Below are 19,702 nucleotides of genomic sequence, written 5' to 3' on the forward strand. Positions count from 1 at the left end.
TACTGAAAATAAACATATACAATGTGTACATATTCAACAAATAATTCAATGTGTGTATACTGTATATATTGTTTCAACTTTAGACAATATTCATTAGACTTGCATCATTTTCAGACTGTGGAAACTTACATTTCTGTCTTTTTATCAATATTCATGAGAAATTAATTGAACATATCATATGAAATTTAAAAGTGTATTAACTATTAACTTTACTGAAGTTGTGACCATTTACAAACAGATGTGCAATTTACATCACATTCTTCTTCATTCCAGGAAAAGTTTACTCATAAACCCAAGTCACGGACACATTTAAAACCAACGAAACTTCCTGCTAAACCACATTCGGTACAAGAGCAGCTTAGAAGAAACTGTCTGAGGTAAGCGATTATATAGTTATATATAAAAGCAGTCTGCAGTGTCACATTATTCTTCAGAAAAATTATTCTGATATGCAGGTTTGTTGCTCAATAATATTTTATTATCACTGATAACAAGTTATGCTGATTCCTGTTTTTGTAAAAACTGTAATACTTTTTCCACAATCCTTTCTGAATAGAACGTAATTTATTCTAAACAGAAATCCTTTGTAACGTTATGTAGGCTGTGTATTAACTGTCACTTTTGATTATTTTAATGTGTCCTTGTTGAATAAAAATCCAAAAAGAAAAAAAAAAAAAAAAACGAACTGTTTTTCAGTGTCTGTGAATGACTCTGTTCAGATCTGACTGAATTATCTTATTTGTTGTAAGGGTTTTTATTAAGACAGACTGTAGAGTGACACTGTTGTAACTGCGTTTTTAATAATCAATGATGCTCTAATGCTTATTACAGAAGAAGGACTCCTAATCTAAATTCTGTCTTTTCCTGAATCATCATGAGACTTTCTCTGGTTTCACAACACCTGCTGGTGTTCATATCAGTCCTGTCCCTCAGTAAGGTTTTGTTCCTGTCTGATTTTCAATGTTAATGTGTTTGTAAAAATAAAAATAAAAAAAACTCAGAATTGTCTTTTTCTCACTTTAATAGTCTCTTTTTATCCTTAACAGCCAGTACGCAAACAACAACTGTATTTCCAGTAGTAACAGCTGCAACAACACCTTCAACAACAACACCTGCTTCAACAACATCTGAAACAACGACACCCGCTTCAACAACATCTGCAGCAACACCAATTCCATTAGCAACACCTGCTGCAACAACAACAACACCTGCGACATCATCTGCAGCAACAACTGCTACAACAACATCTGCAACAACAACTGCTACAACAACATCTGCAACAACACCAATTCCATTAACATCTGCAACAACAACACCTGCGACAACATCATCTGCAACAACAACAACTGCTACAACAACATCTGCAACAACACCAATTCCATTAACCAATTCCAACAATTCCACAACTGCAACAACAACACCTGCGACAACATCATCTGCACCAACAACAACTGCTACAACAACATCTGCAGCAACACCAATTCCATTAGCAACACCTGCTGCAACAACAACACCTGCGACATCATCTGCAGCAACAACAACTGCTACAACAACATCTGCAACAACACCAATTCCATTAACCAATTCCACCAATTCCACAACTGCAACAACACCTGCAACAACATCATCTGCAAATACAACAACAACTGCAACATTTGCACCAGTAACATTTCCAGTAACAACATCTGCATCAACAACACTGGCAGGTAATTATGGACCTTTGAATCAGAATCAGATCTTTGGTGTGAGCTGAAAAAACCCCAAAAAGAACCTTTGCAATATTTTATGTATCCTAGAAATGGTCAATAATTTAACGTTGGCATGCAACAGACGTTGAGAGTATTTTCTTCCTAATTGTGACATACATCTGAGTGAAAAAAATGTAGGGCAAGACTTGATTTTGTCAATCAGGAATTAACTGGATGGTTGTGATTTGCTATTGGTCGATTTGAGTGACAGGTTGTCCTGCCCTCGTGCCAGTAAACACATCATCAGAACAGAGAAGGAATGTCGCTGCAAAGAGGGCGAGGAATTAAGAGTAATGTGTGTGTGTGTGTGTGTGTGTGTGTGTGTGTGCGCACAGATGAACAATTTATTATAAATAATTCAATATTCCATTAAAGCAGTAGCCCACTTCCAGAACAAAAATTTACAGATAATGTACTCACCCCCTTGCCATCCAAGATGTTCATGTCTTTCTTTCTTCAGTCATAAAGAAATTATGTTTTTTGAGGAAAACATTTCAGCATTTTTCTCCATATAATGGACTGATATGGTGCCCCGATTTTGAACTCCCAAAATATAGTTTAAATGCAGCTTCAAACGATCCCAAATGTCGTTGTAAACGACCCCAGCTGAGGAAGAAGGGTCTTATCTAGTGAAACGATCGGTTATTTACATAAAAATAATACAATTTAAATACTTTTTTAATCTCAAACGCTAGTCTTGCTTTGCTGTCCCTGAACTCTGTGTATTCTGGCTTAAGACAATTAGGGTATTTTTTTTCGGTTATGTCTGTTAAGGTAAACAGCTGGGAAGGAAATCGCATGTTTATATTAGATTTGTGCAGCAGCAGCATAATATACAGTAAATAAATGAATAAATCCACTGCTCTATTGTTTTCTCTGAGGCTGGGACTCTAAATAGTGTTCCGTGCTTGTCAGCCAATCTCAACAGGCTGAGCCATCCGGCTAATCAGAGCACAGTAGGCTCTTGGAAAGGAGGGTTTTAGAGAAATTTGATGCTTAGTTGAATGCTGTATAGTGTTTATTATGAGAAAACTAAAGTTTTTTAAACTTAGATGATGAAGGCATCCAAAACAAAAAATGTTCAAGAAACAGTAGGGAACGTTGTTATTACCATGATGCAATTTGTTAGTAGGGTTGTTGGGTACTCAACTGGTTTATCTTCTAAATGAAAAGATGTTTTACAGTTTGCTGTGTATCCACAAGTGTATAATATGAGTAGTGATTTCTATTATTAAAGGTTGTAATTGATTTTTTTCCACAGCCCTGCCCTATGACCCCTGCTATAACTACACTGTGCTGGATGATTTACGGAGAGCCACCAGCAATCAATTACAATCATCATATTATGCTCAATATACCTTTAAATTATTGTGTGACACTGATGTCAACTGGGTTGGCTGGTATCGTCTCTTCATTCGGGGCCAGAGCGTTCAGATGCCAGACACATGTGTTGATCAGCTAAGCTGTGGCACTCACGCCCCACTGTGGCTGAACGGAGCACACCCAACAGTTGAGGATGGAGTGGTGACTCGAGATGTCTGTGGTCACTGGTTGAATAACTGCTGCCATTTCCGATCAAATCCCATTAATGTAAAAGCCTGTCCAGGAGGTTATTATGTCTATGAGTTTGTAAGGGCAGTTAACTGCTATTTGGCATACTGTGCAGGTAAGCATATTTAACATTTGTGTAAAGTATTGCATCTATGAGTTTGTTAAACCATCTGTATTGTGGAGGTAAATACATTTAACGTGCCTTTTGTACATTTTTTAATATTTAATTTTTTTTCAGATGTTAGGAACATTACCATCAATAATCATACTGCCACTCCAGAGTCAACCTTGGCAGGTAAATTTAGTCTGCTATACCTTCTAAAATCTGTGTCATTTAGTAGGAGTGTGTTTGTTTCTTGTGTCTTGTGTTTGTGACTTTACTTATATATGTCTTGTGTAATTCGTTAAGAACAAAATGATGTGACAATGTTCAATGTTAAAATCATCAACCCGCTGAGGGCCCATCTCCCAGTAAACAAAAAATATTTTTTGTTTATTGTTTTGGCAGCACCAGCAATATTCTACCCATTCGGTTCAGCAGCAGGAGACACAAACAACACTGCTGTTGAAGATGGAAGCTCCCCTGTTATTCAGCTGTTGAGTCCATTTCTGTTCTTTGGTCGCACATACCAGCAGATTTATGTAAGAAATTGATCCCATCTTGATTCTGAGTCTAAATGCGAGTGGTGGATGCTTTATAAACTCATCTGTGATCAGTGATTTTGATAATATTTCTCATGTTGCAGGTGAATACTAATGGATACCTCACATTCAACCAGCCTTCAAATGAATATGTTCCCTACTCATTTCCCACTCAAGGAAGCCAAGATATAATTGCAGGTCTCTGGACTGACCTTGACAACCGTCAAAGAGGTGTTGTTTCATATCATCAGTACACCAGTGGAAATGTTCTCACACGCGCCACTCGGGATATAAACACACATTTCCCAAATCTGAACTTCACTGCTTCATGGGTGTTTGTTGCAACATGGAATAAAGTCGCTTACTACGCTTTGACCAACACGGTAAGTTTGATATTCTTCTAACAAATGCCTTTAAACAAGACACTTAAGACATAATGTTTTTTACACCACAACAATAAAGACCTTAAATTAATTACAGTGTACAACAATCGTTATGGCAACAAACTAATAAGATGAAACAGTTCCGTCTAAATGAAAATAGAAAGAGTGCGGCAATATAATATGAGAGATCAACCTCAAATACCCGGATTATTAGTGTGTTATTCAGCGCTGCTAATGATGATCGTTGTTATCAGAGAACAACACACCTCAGAATGTCACAACTGACCAATCAGAATCAAGTATTCCAGCCATTTAATAATGCTTATAAACAGTGAACGCTAAGTTAATATAGTTATTATCTTTTTTCAATCTTTTCAGGAAACATCGTTTCAAGTGGTTTTAATTTCTGGCCATAATTTTTCATTTATTCTGATGAATTATGGTGACATTGCTGCAACTGGACATCCAGTGCAGGTAAAAGAAACTTGTTTTCTGTATTGAGAATAAAAGTATATGTACTCATACTGTTTATATGAAAAATGGTTTGCATATTTTCAGGCTGGTTATGACACCGCAAACTCAGTGGACTACTTTGTGATCAATGGATCAATTAACGGCAGCTCCATCTCAAACCTCAGGAACTCCAGTAATGTCAATGTTCCCGGTCGATGGGCCTTCAGGGTGGACGGTGGATCAGGGTCAAACAAAGGTGACCTTACAACTAACACATTACTATCAGTTTGTTTATCATAATAATATATGTTATACCCAGAAAATATTATTTTACAAACCAATGTTATGACATCCCAACACAGCAACAAAAAAAAAAACAACAACACTCGTATACAACAGGTACACATTCAACAAATATCTCATCATTCTGTGTGTATGTGTGTTTCCCTTTAGAGAACATTGCTGGACTTCAAGTGAAACTTTCCTCATTTTCTGACCTAACAGATACTGGAAAAGTTCAGGTCGTTTTACAGCAAGTAAGACATAAACATGACTATTTAAACAAAATGCAGTGCTAATAGACAATATGGGGAAAGTCTGATCTGTTTGTCCACTTTTTTTTTTTTTTTTTCAGATAAAACAGGAACTGGGCAAATACGGCCTTCCAAACGGTGTTGAGCTGAATATAAGAAAAGTGCAAAAGATATAGCCGTAATATCAGTCCTGTTCACTTTTAGTGCCTAGATCATGTGTAAACTCCAGTTTTACATTAAGGTGGTTTTATTTAAAGACAAAAACAGTTTTATAAAAGAGATACATGCAATTGTTTTCCTATACTGATTTTTTTTTACTATTTTATTTTATTTTATTTTTTGACATTTTAATGTATCTAGTTTTAGTGAGAATAATGATTTAAATAATAATAATAATAATAATAGAAAATAATCTATTTTCTGGGCTGGCATGATTATTTCAGATTAAAAGGCAAAAAAAAAAAAAAAAAACGTAAAAAGTGTAAACAAATGTTTCTATGTAAATGGTACTTTTAAGTACTTGGTGTTGTTTGATAAACACAAAGAGTGCAAAAATATGAATGGCTTTTTGAAAGCATGTAAATACTGTTTGAATTCTTTACTTTTCCATGACAACTAGGTGACAAGCTATTCTGCAGTTTTGACTCATTGTAATTGAAATTAAGATAACTACAATGTGATTATGACTAGTTATGTTGGATATGTGTAATGTATATTATGACTTTTCAAAATATGTATTGAAGATATGTTATTTGACTAGTCATTTTTTTCCGCTGGAAAATATATTCTGATATCTACAAATGAGTTTTGTCTAGTAGAAATATTAAAAATAGAAAGAAAAAAAAATTGTAGAAATCAGTTTACAGTCAGTGAGTTTTGGATATTGTGCACTCAATTGGATATACAACTGCAGTGTGAGCAGAAAAAAAATCATTTATGTACATACGTCAGTTCAGTGCTGATTAAGACACACACACATACACACACATTTGTAAAAAGTATCAAATCAGTGATTAGAATAGATAAGGCTCTTGCTTAAGGCCCCAAAATGGTCAGAATTCAACATCTAATAATGCTTTGAGTGGTAGAAGTCTCTTTTTTATAACTTTATATATATATATATAAATGTAAATATAATAATTTTAAAGACAAAAAAAACCTGCATGACAGGTTGCCACTTTAGCACAATAGATAATGTAGATAAGAGATAAATTTTTTGTCCTCATTTCCTCATTTGCTCAACAACCTATTGTCACACAGAAGAACATGGCTTGGCCAATGTGTTGAAAGCAAAAAAACAAAAACAAAAAAAAAACAGTGCACAGGTGGTATACCTCATTTCACGATACTTTTATTGTGCTTTTGCATTCTTTTTAAAATGATTCACATGGAATAATTAAAGTTGTAAAGGTTGAATTTACCTTTAAATTCTTCATGCAGCAATGGGTGGCAGCAGAGTGAAATGTGGAATTCTTTTGGGTTTTTTGTCATGTCACTTACAATTGTTGCCTGTTTATAGTATTTGTGCATGCATATTCATGAAAAAATTCAGTCTTAAAAGTGTGTGTGGTGTATGGGAAAGAGGCTAAATTTGCTTTTAGTTCTTTTAAAGTATTTTAAGACAAATATAACTCATAGATATACAAGCAGTTAAATACAAACATAAACAAAACAAACCCTCAGTGGAAAAACTTGTTGTAAACTGAGCCAAGACACATTACTGCTAACACTGATATCACAATGCATTATCCTGCTTGCTTCCTTCTGCTTGTGAAATCAGCTGAAACATTTAAGCATGTGGATGCAAAGCGGAAAAATAAATTTATAGCATCTGTAAGTAAATTTTGACACAATGTAATACAAAAGTAAAATGAAAGAAGCTGTTCCCACATATACTGATTTCTGTAACCATTTGTTGCAGTGCTGGTTACCTTTCAAAAAACATTTGTAGTTAGGCAAAATGCAACCAGGCATTCAATCATTCACTCACCTGATCATTATTTGACTCTTGACATGCAAACCTAAACACAGATAACATATTTTTATTCATTCCAGGAGGTTTCATAAACGCAGATCTGGGACACATTTAAAACCAATTAAACTTCCTGGTGAACCTCATTCGGTACAAGAGCGGCTTAGAAGAAGCTGTCTGAGGTAAACAAAATCTTTACTTTAATGTTAAGCTCCATCATAAACTATATTCTCAAATTAGACAATTTATCCTTACTTGTGTAATGGATTGAAATTAGACATAATGGCTATATTCTGTTATTTAATGAAGGTTTTAAGTTGAGATGAAACAATCTAATAAAGCAGTTTATTGTGTGTGTGTGTGTGTGTGTGTGTGTGTACTTGTTTGTACTTGAAAAAATGATTAAAAATAGTAAATGATGTTTATCTGAAAGTGTAACTATGCAAACATGTTTATTGTGAGGGCTACGTTTAGGGTTAGGGTTGGGTGAGAGGATAGACAATATTGTTTTGTCAGTATAAAAACTATAGAAGTCTATGGAAAGTCCCCACAATTCACAAAAACAAACGTGTGTGTGTGTGTGTGTGTGTGTGTGTGTGTGTGTTTTATTGATTTTATAAAACCGGAATATGATAAGACATCAACATTCAATAAATATTTACATTTACCATTTACAATATTTAGAATGAAACAATTACGCTGCCAATCATATAGCTGTAATTTTAAATAACTATGTTCTATTTGAATATATTCAAATAGTTGTAATTTAGTCCTGTGATTTTAAAGCTGAATTTTCAGCATCATTACTCCAGGCTTCAGTGTCACATGATTCTTTATTCTAATATGCTGTTATTATTTTTTATTTATTTATTTATTTTTTTTAAAGCAGGATACAGTTTTTCCCAGGATTCCTCAAAAGAACTGTATTTATTTGAAATAGAAACATTGTGTAACATTATAAAAATCTTTACTATCACTTTTGATCAGTTTATATTCTTGCTCAATACAATTTGTAATTTATTTTTAAAAAAAATTATTCACCAATAAAATTGGCAAAACATGCAGTTTTATCAAACTATAATGCTTTATTACTTAATGCTAAATAATGATCTCTCATTACAGAAGAAGGACTCTTACATTCTGGTTTTGTCTCTGACTTCATTATCATGAGACTGTCTCTGGTTTCACAACATCTGCTGGTGTTCATATCAGTCCTGTCACTCAGTAAGGCTTTGTTCCTGTTTGATTTTTATCAGTTTGATTTTCCTGTGTTAATGTGTTTGTATAAATACACACATTTCTGAATGTAATCATCTCTCTTTCTCTTTAACAGCGAGGGCACAAACAACAACTGAACAAACAACAATTCCATTAATAACACCTGCAACAACAACATCTGCACCTGCAACATCTCCAACAACAACAACAACATCTGCACCAACAACAGCACATGCACTGACAACAACACCTGCAACAACAAGAACATCTGGACCAACAACAGCATCAGCAACAACAACATCTGCACCGACGACAACACCTACAACGACACTGGCAGGTAATTATGGATCTTTGAATTATAATCAGATCTGTGGTTTGAACTGAACAAACCCAAGAATAACCTCTGACACATTTTATGTATCATAAAAATGTTTTGTAATTTACAGTTTTTCTGAAATGCTAAAACACATTTTTTGAAACCATCACTCATTTTCTCAAAACCCTCTCTAAAACACAAATTCAAATGTTCAAACTAAATTCACTGTGGTGCAGTTGTGCGTAACTTTTACTTTCTTGTGTTTATGGTTTTGCAAGTTCATCACAGAGCAAATTGTGTCTTAGTGAGAATGTGTTTAGAGTTTTGCAAAAAAGAGTGCATGAGATCTGCAAACAGTGTCTAAACTGCCTAAACTTGTTTAAAGGGGTCATCGGATGCTAAGTTCACTTTTTCATGTTGTTTGAACATTAATGTGTGTTGGCAGTGTATGTACAAATCTACCCTATAATGATAAAAATCCATGCAGCAGTTTTTAATTAATTTGTAAAAATAATATTCCCTTTTTCAATTCGAGCAGAGCTCATTTGCATTTAAAGGAACAACCCCTTAGAATGAGATGATTTTTGCTGAGCTCATTTTGACAAGGGAAAAGGGGTGTTGTTTTACAAAACCATTGAGAATTTTTAATCAAAGTATATTAGAGACTTTTCATTAAGACCCTAAAGAATCATATCAACTTGTGGAAGATGGGCATCCGATGACCCCTTTAAAGGGGTCATCGGATGCTAATGAAGGATTACAAATTTAAGAAACTGTTTAAAATATGCTGATCCTATGTTCTGACATAGCATCACGTGAAAACCTAAGGTGCAGTACATTGTATTTAGCATTTAAGGTAAATATGATGACATCAGACAAATGATTCTCTTAAGCAAAGTTTGTAGCAAGCGGTTCCTGCCAGTTCCTGTTCTCTTTTTGTAAGTCAAATGAGCCAGATTACTCAGATGTTCACCTTTTGTTTGTAATGGCTCTTGGTACCTCTGCCCAGTCTTTGAGTAGTTATGATGATTGGGTTAGGACTGGTGTAAATGGTGCAGGCTGCTATACCTAAATACTTCATTTGCATGCTTTGTTTGGGGTTGTCACCCAGGTGCTTTGTCTCCAGATCTAAGCACTGCCCCCTAAATGTATATAAACTACAATGTATCACTGCCGTAGAAAAGACTTTTTGATGACTGCAGTGCCAAGCAGCGAGTATCTGAATAAAGAGAAACTTCTGCTTCAAGATATCCAAAAACGTCTCCTGGTCTCTAAGAAAAAAATTCACAACACTAACTTCACTTTTTCATGTTGTTTGAACATTAATGTGTGTTGGCAGTGTATGTACAAATCTACCCTATAATGATAAAAATCCATGCAGTGGTTTTTAATTAATCTGTAAAAATAATATCCCCTTTTACAAAAAATCGAGCCGTTCTCAGATGCCTGTCGGTGTGGCGTCACACCCACAGAGGCCGCTCCCACGATAGTTGATTGACATGAACTCTTACCTCAGACCAGCTGTTACAGTCCAGTAACTTTCCTTGTTTTGATGCCGGAGCAGGGATGTAAGGTAGATAAGAATATCTCCGATTGAGCGATTGAGGTGTTGTGTTGCTGGATGTAATAATGAACATAGTGGTCGTCATTTACTCCCGACATCTGAGCCGCTGAAGATGCAGTAGATTACATTTGTTTGTGAATGGAATGCACCTCCCGATCTACATATATCCGTCTATGTTCGCGTGAATCATTCATGATCCAGCTTCACTTACAGCAGAAGTGTGTATAAGTATATTTTTATGAATCTTTGCGATCACCTTTCCTTATAACGTGGTAGTTAGAAAGTTTAGCGGCTAAACGTACTAAATGCGGCTAAAGTAAACAAGCTCACTCCATAGAGAGAACAGAGGGGCGGGGCGAGCAGAGCTCATTTGCATTTAATAGAAACAACCCCTTAGAATGAGATGATTTTTGCAGAGATGATTTTGGCAAGGTAAAAAGGGTGTTGTTTTATAAAACCATTGAGAATTTTTAATCAAAGTATATTAGAGACTTTTCATTAAGACCCTAAAGAATCACATCTTGTGGAAAATGTGCATCCGATGACCCCTTTAAGGTTTTGTTGAAAGAGTGATTTATTTGACAAATTGGTTTAGGCTATTGAGAATTTGGTTTAGAGAATGGGGTTCAGTGTTTTAGCAAATGTGAAAAACTGTAATGTCAAAACGAAAGAGACATTGCAATAGTATCTCTTCCCCTTTGTGACATATATCTGAATGAAAATTTAGCACGGGACTTAATTTTGTCCAATTGATTGGGTGGTTGTGGTTTGCTATTGGTCGATTTCGTGTGAGTGACAAATTGTCTTGCCCTTGCACCAGTAAACACACTCAGACTTGTAAAAACCACTCACACCTTCATCAGACTTGATGTTGGACAATGCCAGTAAGGTACTTTTCTGACATTGTATGTCAAGGCCAGCTCTGGTGTTTATTTTTGAAAGCACTATGTTCTCATAGATTGGGTTCCCATAGAAGGTTCTAGCGTTCAGGTGATTGAGTTTCTAGTTTGATGACTACAAAAGGTTTTTTTTTAAATGGCATCACTCTCAAAGAAGTTATGTAGGTGGTGTTTGATCATTTTTGGAGACTCTCTAAAATGCTGTATTGCAATAGTCAATGTCTAATAAGAATTAAAGAAAATAAAGTGAATTTGGATATTTAAATTGATTTAATTTATATATTTTGCCCCACTTCATATGTGTCTTTAACTACTTATGTCAAAAATTGTTATTTACAGTGTATTTATTGTATTCATGTTATATTGCAAACCACATTTGCTGCTGTTGAGGTGGAAAATGGGTAAGGTCAACAGTGTAATTATAGATGTAATTAAAGGAAGTATTTAAAATATAAATACAATATAAAACATGTATGTACACAATAAGTTAATTGGAATAAATTATTAATTTAAATCTTATATAAAGACATTTAATATAAAGTGAACCCCATATTTTTATTAAAATCTTGTACAGCACATAAACAAAGATTATTTCAATGGTAAAAATTATTATCGGTGGTAAAAATTAAAATTAGTTTTATCAGCTCATTAAATCTAGCATTTTGCCCACTTACAGTTAGACACAGAGACAAAGTAAGTTCAGGTAAGATTACGTTTGTTTAATATTTGAAGAAAGTTTGATACCAAGAAAGAGTAAGAGATTCTGGAAGATGTATTTATTTTATAATTTTAACTCCACCCCTAGGTGGATCTCATGTCACAAGTGTATGATATGAATAGTAATTTCAATTATTTACTATTCTATTTGATTTTTCACAGATCCCTGCTACAAATATACTGTGCTGGATGATCCTCGGAGATCCATAGACTATCGATATCCCAACCAATTAATGTGTGACACTGATGTCACCTGGGTCGGCTGGTACCGTCTTTTCATTCAGGGCCAGAGCGCTCAGATGCCAGACACATGTGTTGATTCAAATAGTTGTGGCACTCATGCCCCCCTGTGGCTTAACGGAGCACATCCAAAAGTTAAGGATGATGTGGTCACTCGAAATGTCTGCGGTCACTGGTTGAATAACTGCTGCCATTTCCAGTCCAGTCCCATTAAAGTGAAAGCCTGCCCAGGAGGTTATTATGTCTATGAGTTTGTAAAGCCATTTTACTGCTATTTGGCATACTGTGCAGGTAAGCTTATTTAGCATTCACCCATGTATGTGTTTGTGTAATATGTTACATCTATGAGTTTGTCACCTGTAACAACAAATAATAAATTATATTATACACCGTAAACTTATATAAATAATATAACAATTAATTTATTCATAAAATAGCTTTATTATTTTCAGAATCGATACATAAAAGTTGTGGGGTAATGTTGAAAACAAGTTTCAGAAACTTATGGTGCAGAGCCATAAATATTTTATGGATTGTACAGTAATGTTAATTTTGTTAATTTCAAAAAATGATTGCCCATGAACTTTTTTAAATTAATGAGACAAGACGACATTCACATCATGAGAGACAGTGTTTTTATGAACTGTACAGTTGCTATTGTTGAAGAAAAAAAAAGGTGAGACTAAAATGTAGTATAAATAAATAAATAAATATAAACTTTGCCGAAAACTCTCTATATAGATGACAAAGGTTTTGTTTTTAAGCCAGTGTTTTCGTGTAAGCCCGTGTAATGTGTTTGCATTTTTTAGTTTATTTAAAACATGTAATTCAACAAATGCAAGTTAGTATTTTATGTGTATGATTGTGTGTGGTTTTTAGTTTTTGTCACTGGAAGATAAGCTTTACATCCATGTGTCCACCACCAGAGGTCATTATCATCGTCCTGCTACTAATTAGATTCATTGATTCATTCCTTCAACAAAAGCAACATGAAGGAGTGTGAAATGTAAACACCAGTATACAGAAATGTAACCATTTTTGTTTGTTTGTTTGTTGTTTATTGTCTTGGCAGCACCAGCAATATTCTACCCATTCGTCTCAGCAGGAGACACAAACAACACTGCTGCTGATGATGGAAGCTCCTCACTTATTCAGCTGTCCAGTCCTTTTCTGTTCTTTGGTCGCACATACCAGCAGATTTATGTATGAATTTGACTCCATCTTGATTCTGAGTCTAAATGCGAGTGGTTGATGCTTTATAAACTGTGAAATAAGTGAAACTTGTGGATGTGATTTTGACAGTATTTTTCATGTTTCAGGTGAATAATAATGGATACCTTACATTCAATCAGGCTTCAACAGCATATACCCCCTACTCATTTCCCGCTAAAAGAAGCCAAGATATAATTGCTGGTCTCTGGACAAACCTTGACAACCGTGTGAAAGGTGTTGTTTCATATAATCAGTACACCAGTGGAAATGTTCTCACACGCGCCACTCAGCATATAAACACACATTACCCAAATCTAAACTTCAACGCTTCTTGGGTCTTTGTTGCAACATGGAATAAAGTCGCTTACTTCAGTTTAACCAGTACAGTAAGTTTGATATTCTTCTGAAATATTACTGATTTTACCTAATCCAACACTTTAAAATTGTTTATTAAACACATTAGACCACAAAGACAGCAAGGTCACACAATAAGTAAGGGATAATTTACATCCAGCTGGCTGGTGATCAGGATAATCTTGCATCATCCTGAAAGGGTTTATTCTGCAGTAACTGGGGGTGTACAGTATCCCACTTATTACATTAATAATTAGGCACAAAATATTTATTTGAGTTTAAATGAAAATAGTTTAAACCCACAGATTCTGCAAAAAACAGTTCTTACCAAACATCTTTGAGTCTAGACTATTAAGTCATAGTACAGTCGTATCACTAATTACACCACTTTGCACCACATTAATAAAGATGAGGACAAGAAAGTTTATTATCTTAAATCCAATACAGTGTACAAAACAATCATTCTGGCAACAGGACGAGCAATTAAACAATATTACAGACCATATTACTAATATTATATTAATATTACTGACCAATCTGAATCAAGTATTCAAAACCGTGAATGCTACATTTAAAGCTTTTTTCTTTTTAATCCTTTCAGGAAACATCGTTTCAAGTGGTTTTAATTTCAGGCAGTAACTATTCATTTATTCTTATGAATTTTGGTGACATTGCTGTAACTGGACATCCAGTGGAGGTAAACCAAACTTGTTTTCTGTATTGTGAACTAAATGTTACTATCCACTACTGAATAAAAGTATATGTTCTGTATACTATAATGTTTTTACATACTTTCAGGCTGGTTATGACACAATAAACTCCATGGACTACTTTGTGATTCCTGGATCAATCAATGGGAGCTCCATCTCAAACCTCAGGAACACCAGTAATGTCAATGTTCCCGGTCGATGGGCCTTCAGGGTGGACGGTGGATCAAAGTCAAACAAAGGCAACCTTACAACTCATATGTTACTATCAGTTTGTTCATCATCATAACATGTGTTACACCCAGAAAATATTATTTTACAAACCGATGTTATGACACATCCCAACAGTCAAACTTAATTTCACTAACATATAACCTCTTACATTTGCCTGTACTAGAAACCAGCACTCACGCAGAACATGTACACAGTCAACAAATATCTCATCATTCTGTGTGTATGTGTATTTCCCTTTAGAGAACATTGTTGGACTTCAAGTGAAATTTTCCTCATTTTCTGACCTAACAGATACTAGAAACATTCAGGTCGTTTTACAGCAAGTAAGACACAGACACGACCATTTATATAAAATGCAGTGCTAATAAACAGCATGAGGATAGTTTGATCTGTTTGTCCATCTTTTTTTTTTCTTTTAGATAAAACAGGAGCTGGTCAAGTACGGTCTACCAAACAGTATCGAGCTGACGTTAAGAAAAGTGCAAAAGATAAAGCCGTAATATCAGTTTCCTTTAGGAAAAGTTCATTAACTTTTTCCACATAAACAAATTCTTCAAGTTTTTCACATTTTACAATAGCTTCCATACAAGGTTTCTTTGCATGCTTATGAGATTTCTACAGCCATGTGACCATGAACAACATTTGTGAATGAATTAATCAATCAGTTAATGAATTAATGAAACAGTTTGTCTAATTACACTTCATTAGAACCATAATTTATAAGGATACAAATACTTGATTGACTCTTGCTGTGCGTGAATGGTCTCAATGATGAGAACAAGGGTTGCAAAACAAATGTAAAATCCAGATGTGACCCTGGACCACAAAACCAGTCTTAAGTCACTGGGGTATATTTGTAGCAATAGCCAAAAATACATTGTATAGGTCAAAATTATTGATTTTTCTTTTAAGGCAAAAAAATCATTAGGAAATTATGTAAAGATCATGTTCCATGAAGATATTTTGTAAAATTCATACTGTAAATATATGAAAACTTAATTTTTGATTAGTAATATACATTGTTAAGAACTTTATTTGGACAAATTTAAAGGCAATTTTCTCAATATTTTGATTTTTTTCAGTTCCCAGATAATGTGTGAACTTAAACCAGCAAAAGACCAGCTTAAACCAGCATCAAAACATACTTACCAGCATATGCTGGTTTTTTCACCAGTGGGGTACGGTTGAAACACAGTGTATCAACTGTACCAGGATTGGTGCCCTATTGTGTCACATGCTGTTTATTTGTACAGTGTTATAATAATATAGTTAAAAGTCACATTTACACACATGCTACGCAAATGATGTTAAAAACTGATATTTGTGATATTTTGACTGTCTATTATTAATGGACTTATTATCTAACATGAATGATAAAAGGATAACATTTTAAGAAATATACAAGGTGGTATAGTGGGTAAAGTTGATACACTCTTTTCAGGTCGCTGTGTAACTACAGTTCAATCATAGAAAAAAAAATGCATATTCAGAGGCTGTGTGTGTTTGTTTACTTGATGGGGACCAACAAGTATAGTAATACCAGTAAAAAAAAAAAGGTCTCCATGTGGAAACAAGCTTATAATTCATACATAATGATTAAAAATGTAAAAATGCAAAAGTTTTGAGTGATGCATAGGTTTACGGTTATAGAATATACAGGTATGTATATTGTTATTTTTACTGTTATGTTTACATTTGTACTGTTTGCCATATCTTTTCTAGTGTTAAGTACTTGTTCCTATTTTGTTTAACTAAAATTGAATTAAATAAAGCAAATTGAATTTAAAAAAATGCACAACTGTCATTTTGTAATTTATTACATTTGCAATAAATGGTTAGCCAGCTTTAGAGCATTAAGAATGGGTGTTTCAACTGTACACCATATGGGTACAGTTGAGACAAAAATGCACCTTATGTTTATGAGCTAATTGTGGAAAATATAAACTACGTATGGCTATTATCAATGTATGATATTTTAGTACATAAGCTAACATAACATAACACTTTTTATTTAAACCAAAAATTATATTTTGGTCTCATCCATTCACAAAACATTTCTCCAGTAGCCTAGAGAACTAGGCTAGTCCACATGATCTTCAAAACTGCAGATAGGCAGCAGTGTTTTTTGGAGAATTGTGGCTTTCTCCTTGCAACTCTGCCATGCACACCATGGTTGTTCATTGTTCTCCTGATGATGGACTCATGAGCTTCAACATTAACCAATGTGAGAAAGGCCTTTAGTTGCTTAAAAGTTATCCTGGGGTTCTTTGCAACCTCAGAAACTATTTTACATCTTTCTTTGGAGTGATCTTTGTTGGTCGACCACTTCTGGGGAGGGTAACTGTGGTCTAGAATTTCCTCTATTTGTACACAATCTGTCTGACTGTAGATTTATGAAGTCCAAACTCTTTAGAGATTGCTTTTGTAACCTTTTCCAGCCTGATGAGCAACAACACCTCTTTTTCTGAGGTCCTCAGAGATCTTATTTGTTTATGGCATGATTCACTTTCACAAACATGATCAGACTTTAATAGATCCCTGTTCTTTAAATAAAACAGGGCATAATCTCTAATTTCACTTTCAAATTAACTGCTAATCCTAGAAATTCACATACTTTTGCAACTCACAAATATTTAACGCTGGATAATTTTTCATAATAAATGACAAAACTTGCGTGAAAATCTGATTAACTTTTTGGTTCAATTTATGCAGAAATATAGAAAATTCTAAAGGGTTCACCATCTTTCATCAGCACAGGATATGTGAGATGAAATATTAATCATCAGCCCCATTTTATGCAACTTAAAAAAAAATATTAATAAGAATACTGTAACGAAGCGGAGATGAGACGAGGATCTATGTGCAAGAGTTTATTGTACATCCAAGAAAACCACAAATTATCCAGAACGGGGAACCCTTAGAATCCAGGCAAGAACAGGGAGCAACCATCACAGACATTAAACAACTGACCAAATACAGGGGAAAGACAAGGACTATTTATACACAGGGTGAGGTAATGATCTAATTGGTAACCGGGGTAACTGATGAGGGAGTGGGTGTGGTTCAATGAAGATCCATGGCAACAAACAAGGGAACAGAGGTACAGGGAAGCAGGGAACAATAAGACACAAAAACTACAAAATAAAAGTCCTTAAACACGAATACAGAAGACAAAGACCAGGCACATGACATAACCCCCCCTCAAAAGAGTGGCTTCCAGACGCTCCAAACAGAAATACCAGTCCAGGAAGGGGGAGGAGCTCAGGCAGAACTGGGGAAGGGATGGAGGGCCAGGTCCATGTAAGGGGAGATAAACAAGGGACTGAAGCAGAGCAAGAGGCCAGGGTGGAGTCGGCCAGATGGGAGGAGCTGAGGACCACCAGATCATGAGAGAAGACCTCCACGGCGGAGCAGGCGGTACCCAGCAGGGCGGAGCAGGAGGCTCAGGAGCCCTCCAGGGCGGAGCCGGAGGCAGAGCAGGTGGCACTAGAGCCCTCCAGGGTGGAGCCGGAGGCAGAGCAGGCGGCGCTAGAGCCCTCCAGGGCGGAGCCGGAGGCAGAACAGGTGGCACTAGAGCCCTCCAGGGCGGAGCCGGAGGCAGAACAGACGGCGCTACAGCCCTCCAGGTCGGAGCCGGAGGCAGAGCCAGCGACACTAGAGCCCCCAAGGGCAGAGCCGGAGGCACAACAGCCCTCCCAGGCGGAACAGGAGGCGGAGCAGGAGGCGGAGCAGGAGGCGGAGCAGGAGCCCTGCGGGGGCGGAACAGGAATCTGCATCACGCTCTGGGACCTGGGGAGAGCAGGGACAGAGGAGGCAGACAGAATAGAGGGAGAAGGCGCAGCAGCCCTCCAGGGCGGAACAGGAGGCGGAGCAACCCTCCGGGCGGAACAGGAGGCGGAGCAGCCCTCCGGGCGGAACAGGAGGCGGAGCAGCCCTCCGGGCGGAACAGGAGGCGGAGCAGCCCTCCGGGGCGGAACAGGAGGCGGAGCAGCCCTCCGGGCGGAACAGGAGGCGGGAGGCTGGGGCGGAACAGGAGGCTGCGTCATCGACTGGGACCTGGGGAGAACAGTGACAGAGGATGTAGACAGGGAAAAGGGAGAAGCAGAGAGTTTGGTGGTTAACGCCCCCTCCGTAAGAGGTTCTACGGCTGGCGCCGACACCTCTGGAGGCATTGGCGCAGCTTCTCCGACGGGGAAGGCCTCTGGAGCAGACTTGAGACCAGACGGGGCCTCTGGGGCAGACTTGAGACCAGACGAGAGCTCTGGTGCAGGCTTGTGATCAGACGAGAGCTCAGAGGCTGACCTGTGAACAGGCGTGACCTCAGGAGCACAGTGTGTAGCCCACACACACCACATGGCCACTGCCATTAAGGGAAGAGCAGCAGCGATAACGTCACTTGGCTTGTGAAGATCTGCTGTAACGTGGCTTGACTCGGGAACAACATGGCTTGACTCGGGAACAACATGGCTTGACTCGGGAACAACATGGCTTGACTCGGGAACAACATTGACTTGGCTTGACTCGTGGGGAACAGCTGCTGTAGCTTGACTCGGCCCTGTAGCTTGACTTGAATCAGGGGTAGCTGCCGCAACAAGAGGGAGCGCCATCTTAGCTGTCCGTACAGCCATTAGGGGTGAGTCCAACACGTGGGTCATCATGTGGCGTGACTTGGAGACAGCGACCATCTTGTGGACTGGCTTTGGCGTGGCGGCCATCTTTGCGACAGGCTCTGGCGTGGCGGCCATCTTTGCGACAGGCTCTGGCGTGGCGGCCATCTTTGCGACAGGCTCTGGCGTGGCGGCCATCTTTGCGACAGGCTCTGGCGTGGCGGCCATCTTTGCGACAGGCTCTGGCGTGGCGGCCATCTTTGCGACAGGCTCTGGCGTGGCGGCCATCTTTGCGACTGGCTCTGGCGTGGCGGCCATCTTTGCGACTGGCTCTGGCGTGGCGGCCATCTTT

The 19,702-nt window shown here is 37.1% G+C and overlaps 2 protein-coding genes across 2 annotated transcripts in view; both read left to right on the plus strand.

The window, feature by feature from the left end:
* LOC127174557 (uncharacterized) overlaps positions 1-19,702 on the plus strand; it is a 58,601-nt gene that overhangs the window by 14,643 nt on the left and 24,256 nt on the right. The window contains exons 8-12 of the mRNA XM_051125056.1: positions 1,086-1,154; positions 3,004-3,414; positions 3,538-3,594; positions 3,808-3,941; positions 4,046-4,324. Of these exons, the coding sequence (XP_050981013.1) occupies positions 1,086-1,154; positions 3,004-3,414; positions 3,538-3,594; positions 3,808-3,941; positions 4,046-4,324 (950 nt within the window). The remainder of the gene's footprint in view (positions 1-1,085; positions 1,155-3,003; positions 3,415-3,537; positions 3,595-3,807; positions 3,942-4,045; positions 4,325-19,702) is intronic.
* LOC127173982 (uncharacterized) lies at positions 7,346-15,294 on the plus strand. Its single transcript, XM_051124127.1, has 10 exons — positions 7,346-7,464; positions 8,405-8,506; positions 8,616-8,837; positions 12,159-12,527; positions 13,309-13,439; positions 13,556-13,834; positions 14,404-14,499; positions 14,601-14,780; positions 14,986-15,066; positions 15,163-15,294. Exons 2-10 carry the CDS (start codon positions 8,449-8,451, stop codon positions 15,241-15,243), a joined length of 1,497 nt encoding a protein of 498 aa, XP_050980084.1. The 5' UTR covers positions 7,346-7,464; positions 8,405-8,448; the 3' UTR covers positions 15,244-15,294.

This window comes from Labeo rohita, chromosome 12 (genome assembly GCF_022985175.1).
Source record: "Labeo rohita strain BAU-BD-2019 chromosome 12, IGBB_LRoh.1.0, whole genome shotgun sequence".
NCBI lineage: Eukaryota > Metazoa > Chordata > Actinopteri > Cypriniformes > Cyprinidae > Labeo > Labeo rohita.

What these genes read in the sequence shown, in the direction of transcription:
- LOC127173982 (XM_051124127.1), top strand. Translation starts at nt 8,449, where the DNA reads ATGAGACTGTCTCTGGTTTCACAACATCTGCTGGTGTTCATATCAGTC. An exon ending in TAACTGGACATCCAGTGGAG is followed by an intron (nt 14,500 to 14,600) that starts GTAAACCAAACT and finishes ACATACTTTCAG; the next exon opens with GCTGGTTATGACACAATAAA. An exon ending in CAACTCATATGTTACTATCA is followed by an intron (nt 14,781 to 14,985) that starts GTTTGTTCATCA and finishes TTCCCTTTAGAG; the next exon opens with AACATTGTTGGACTTCAAGT.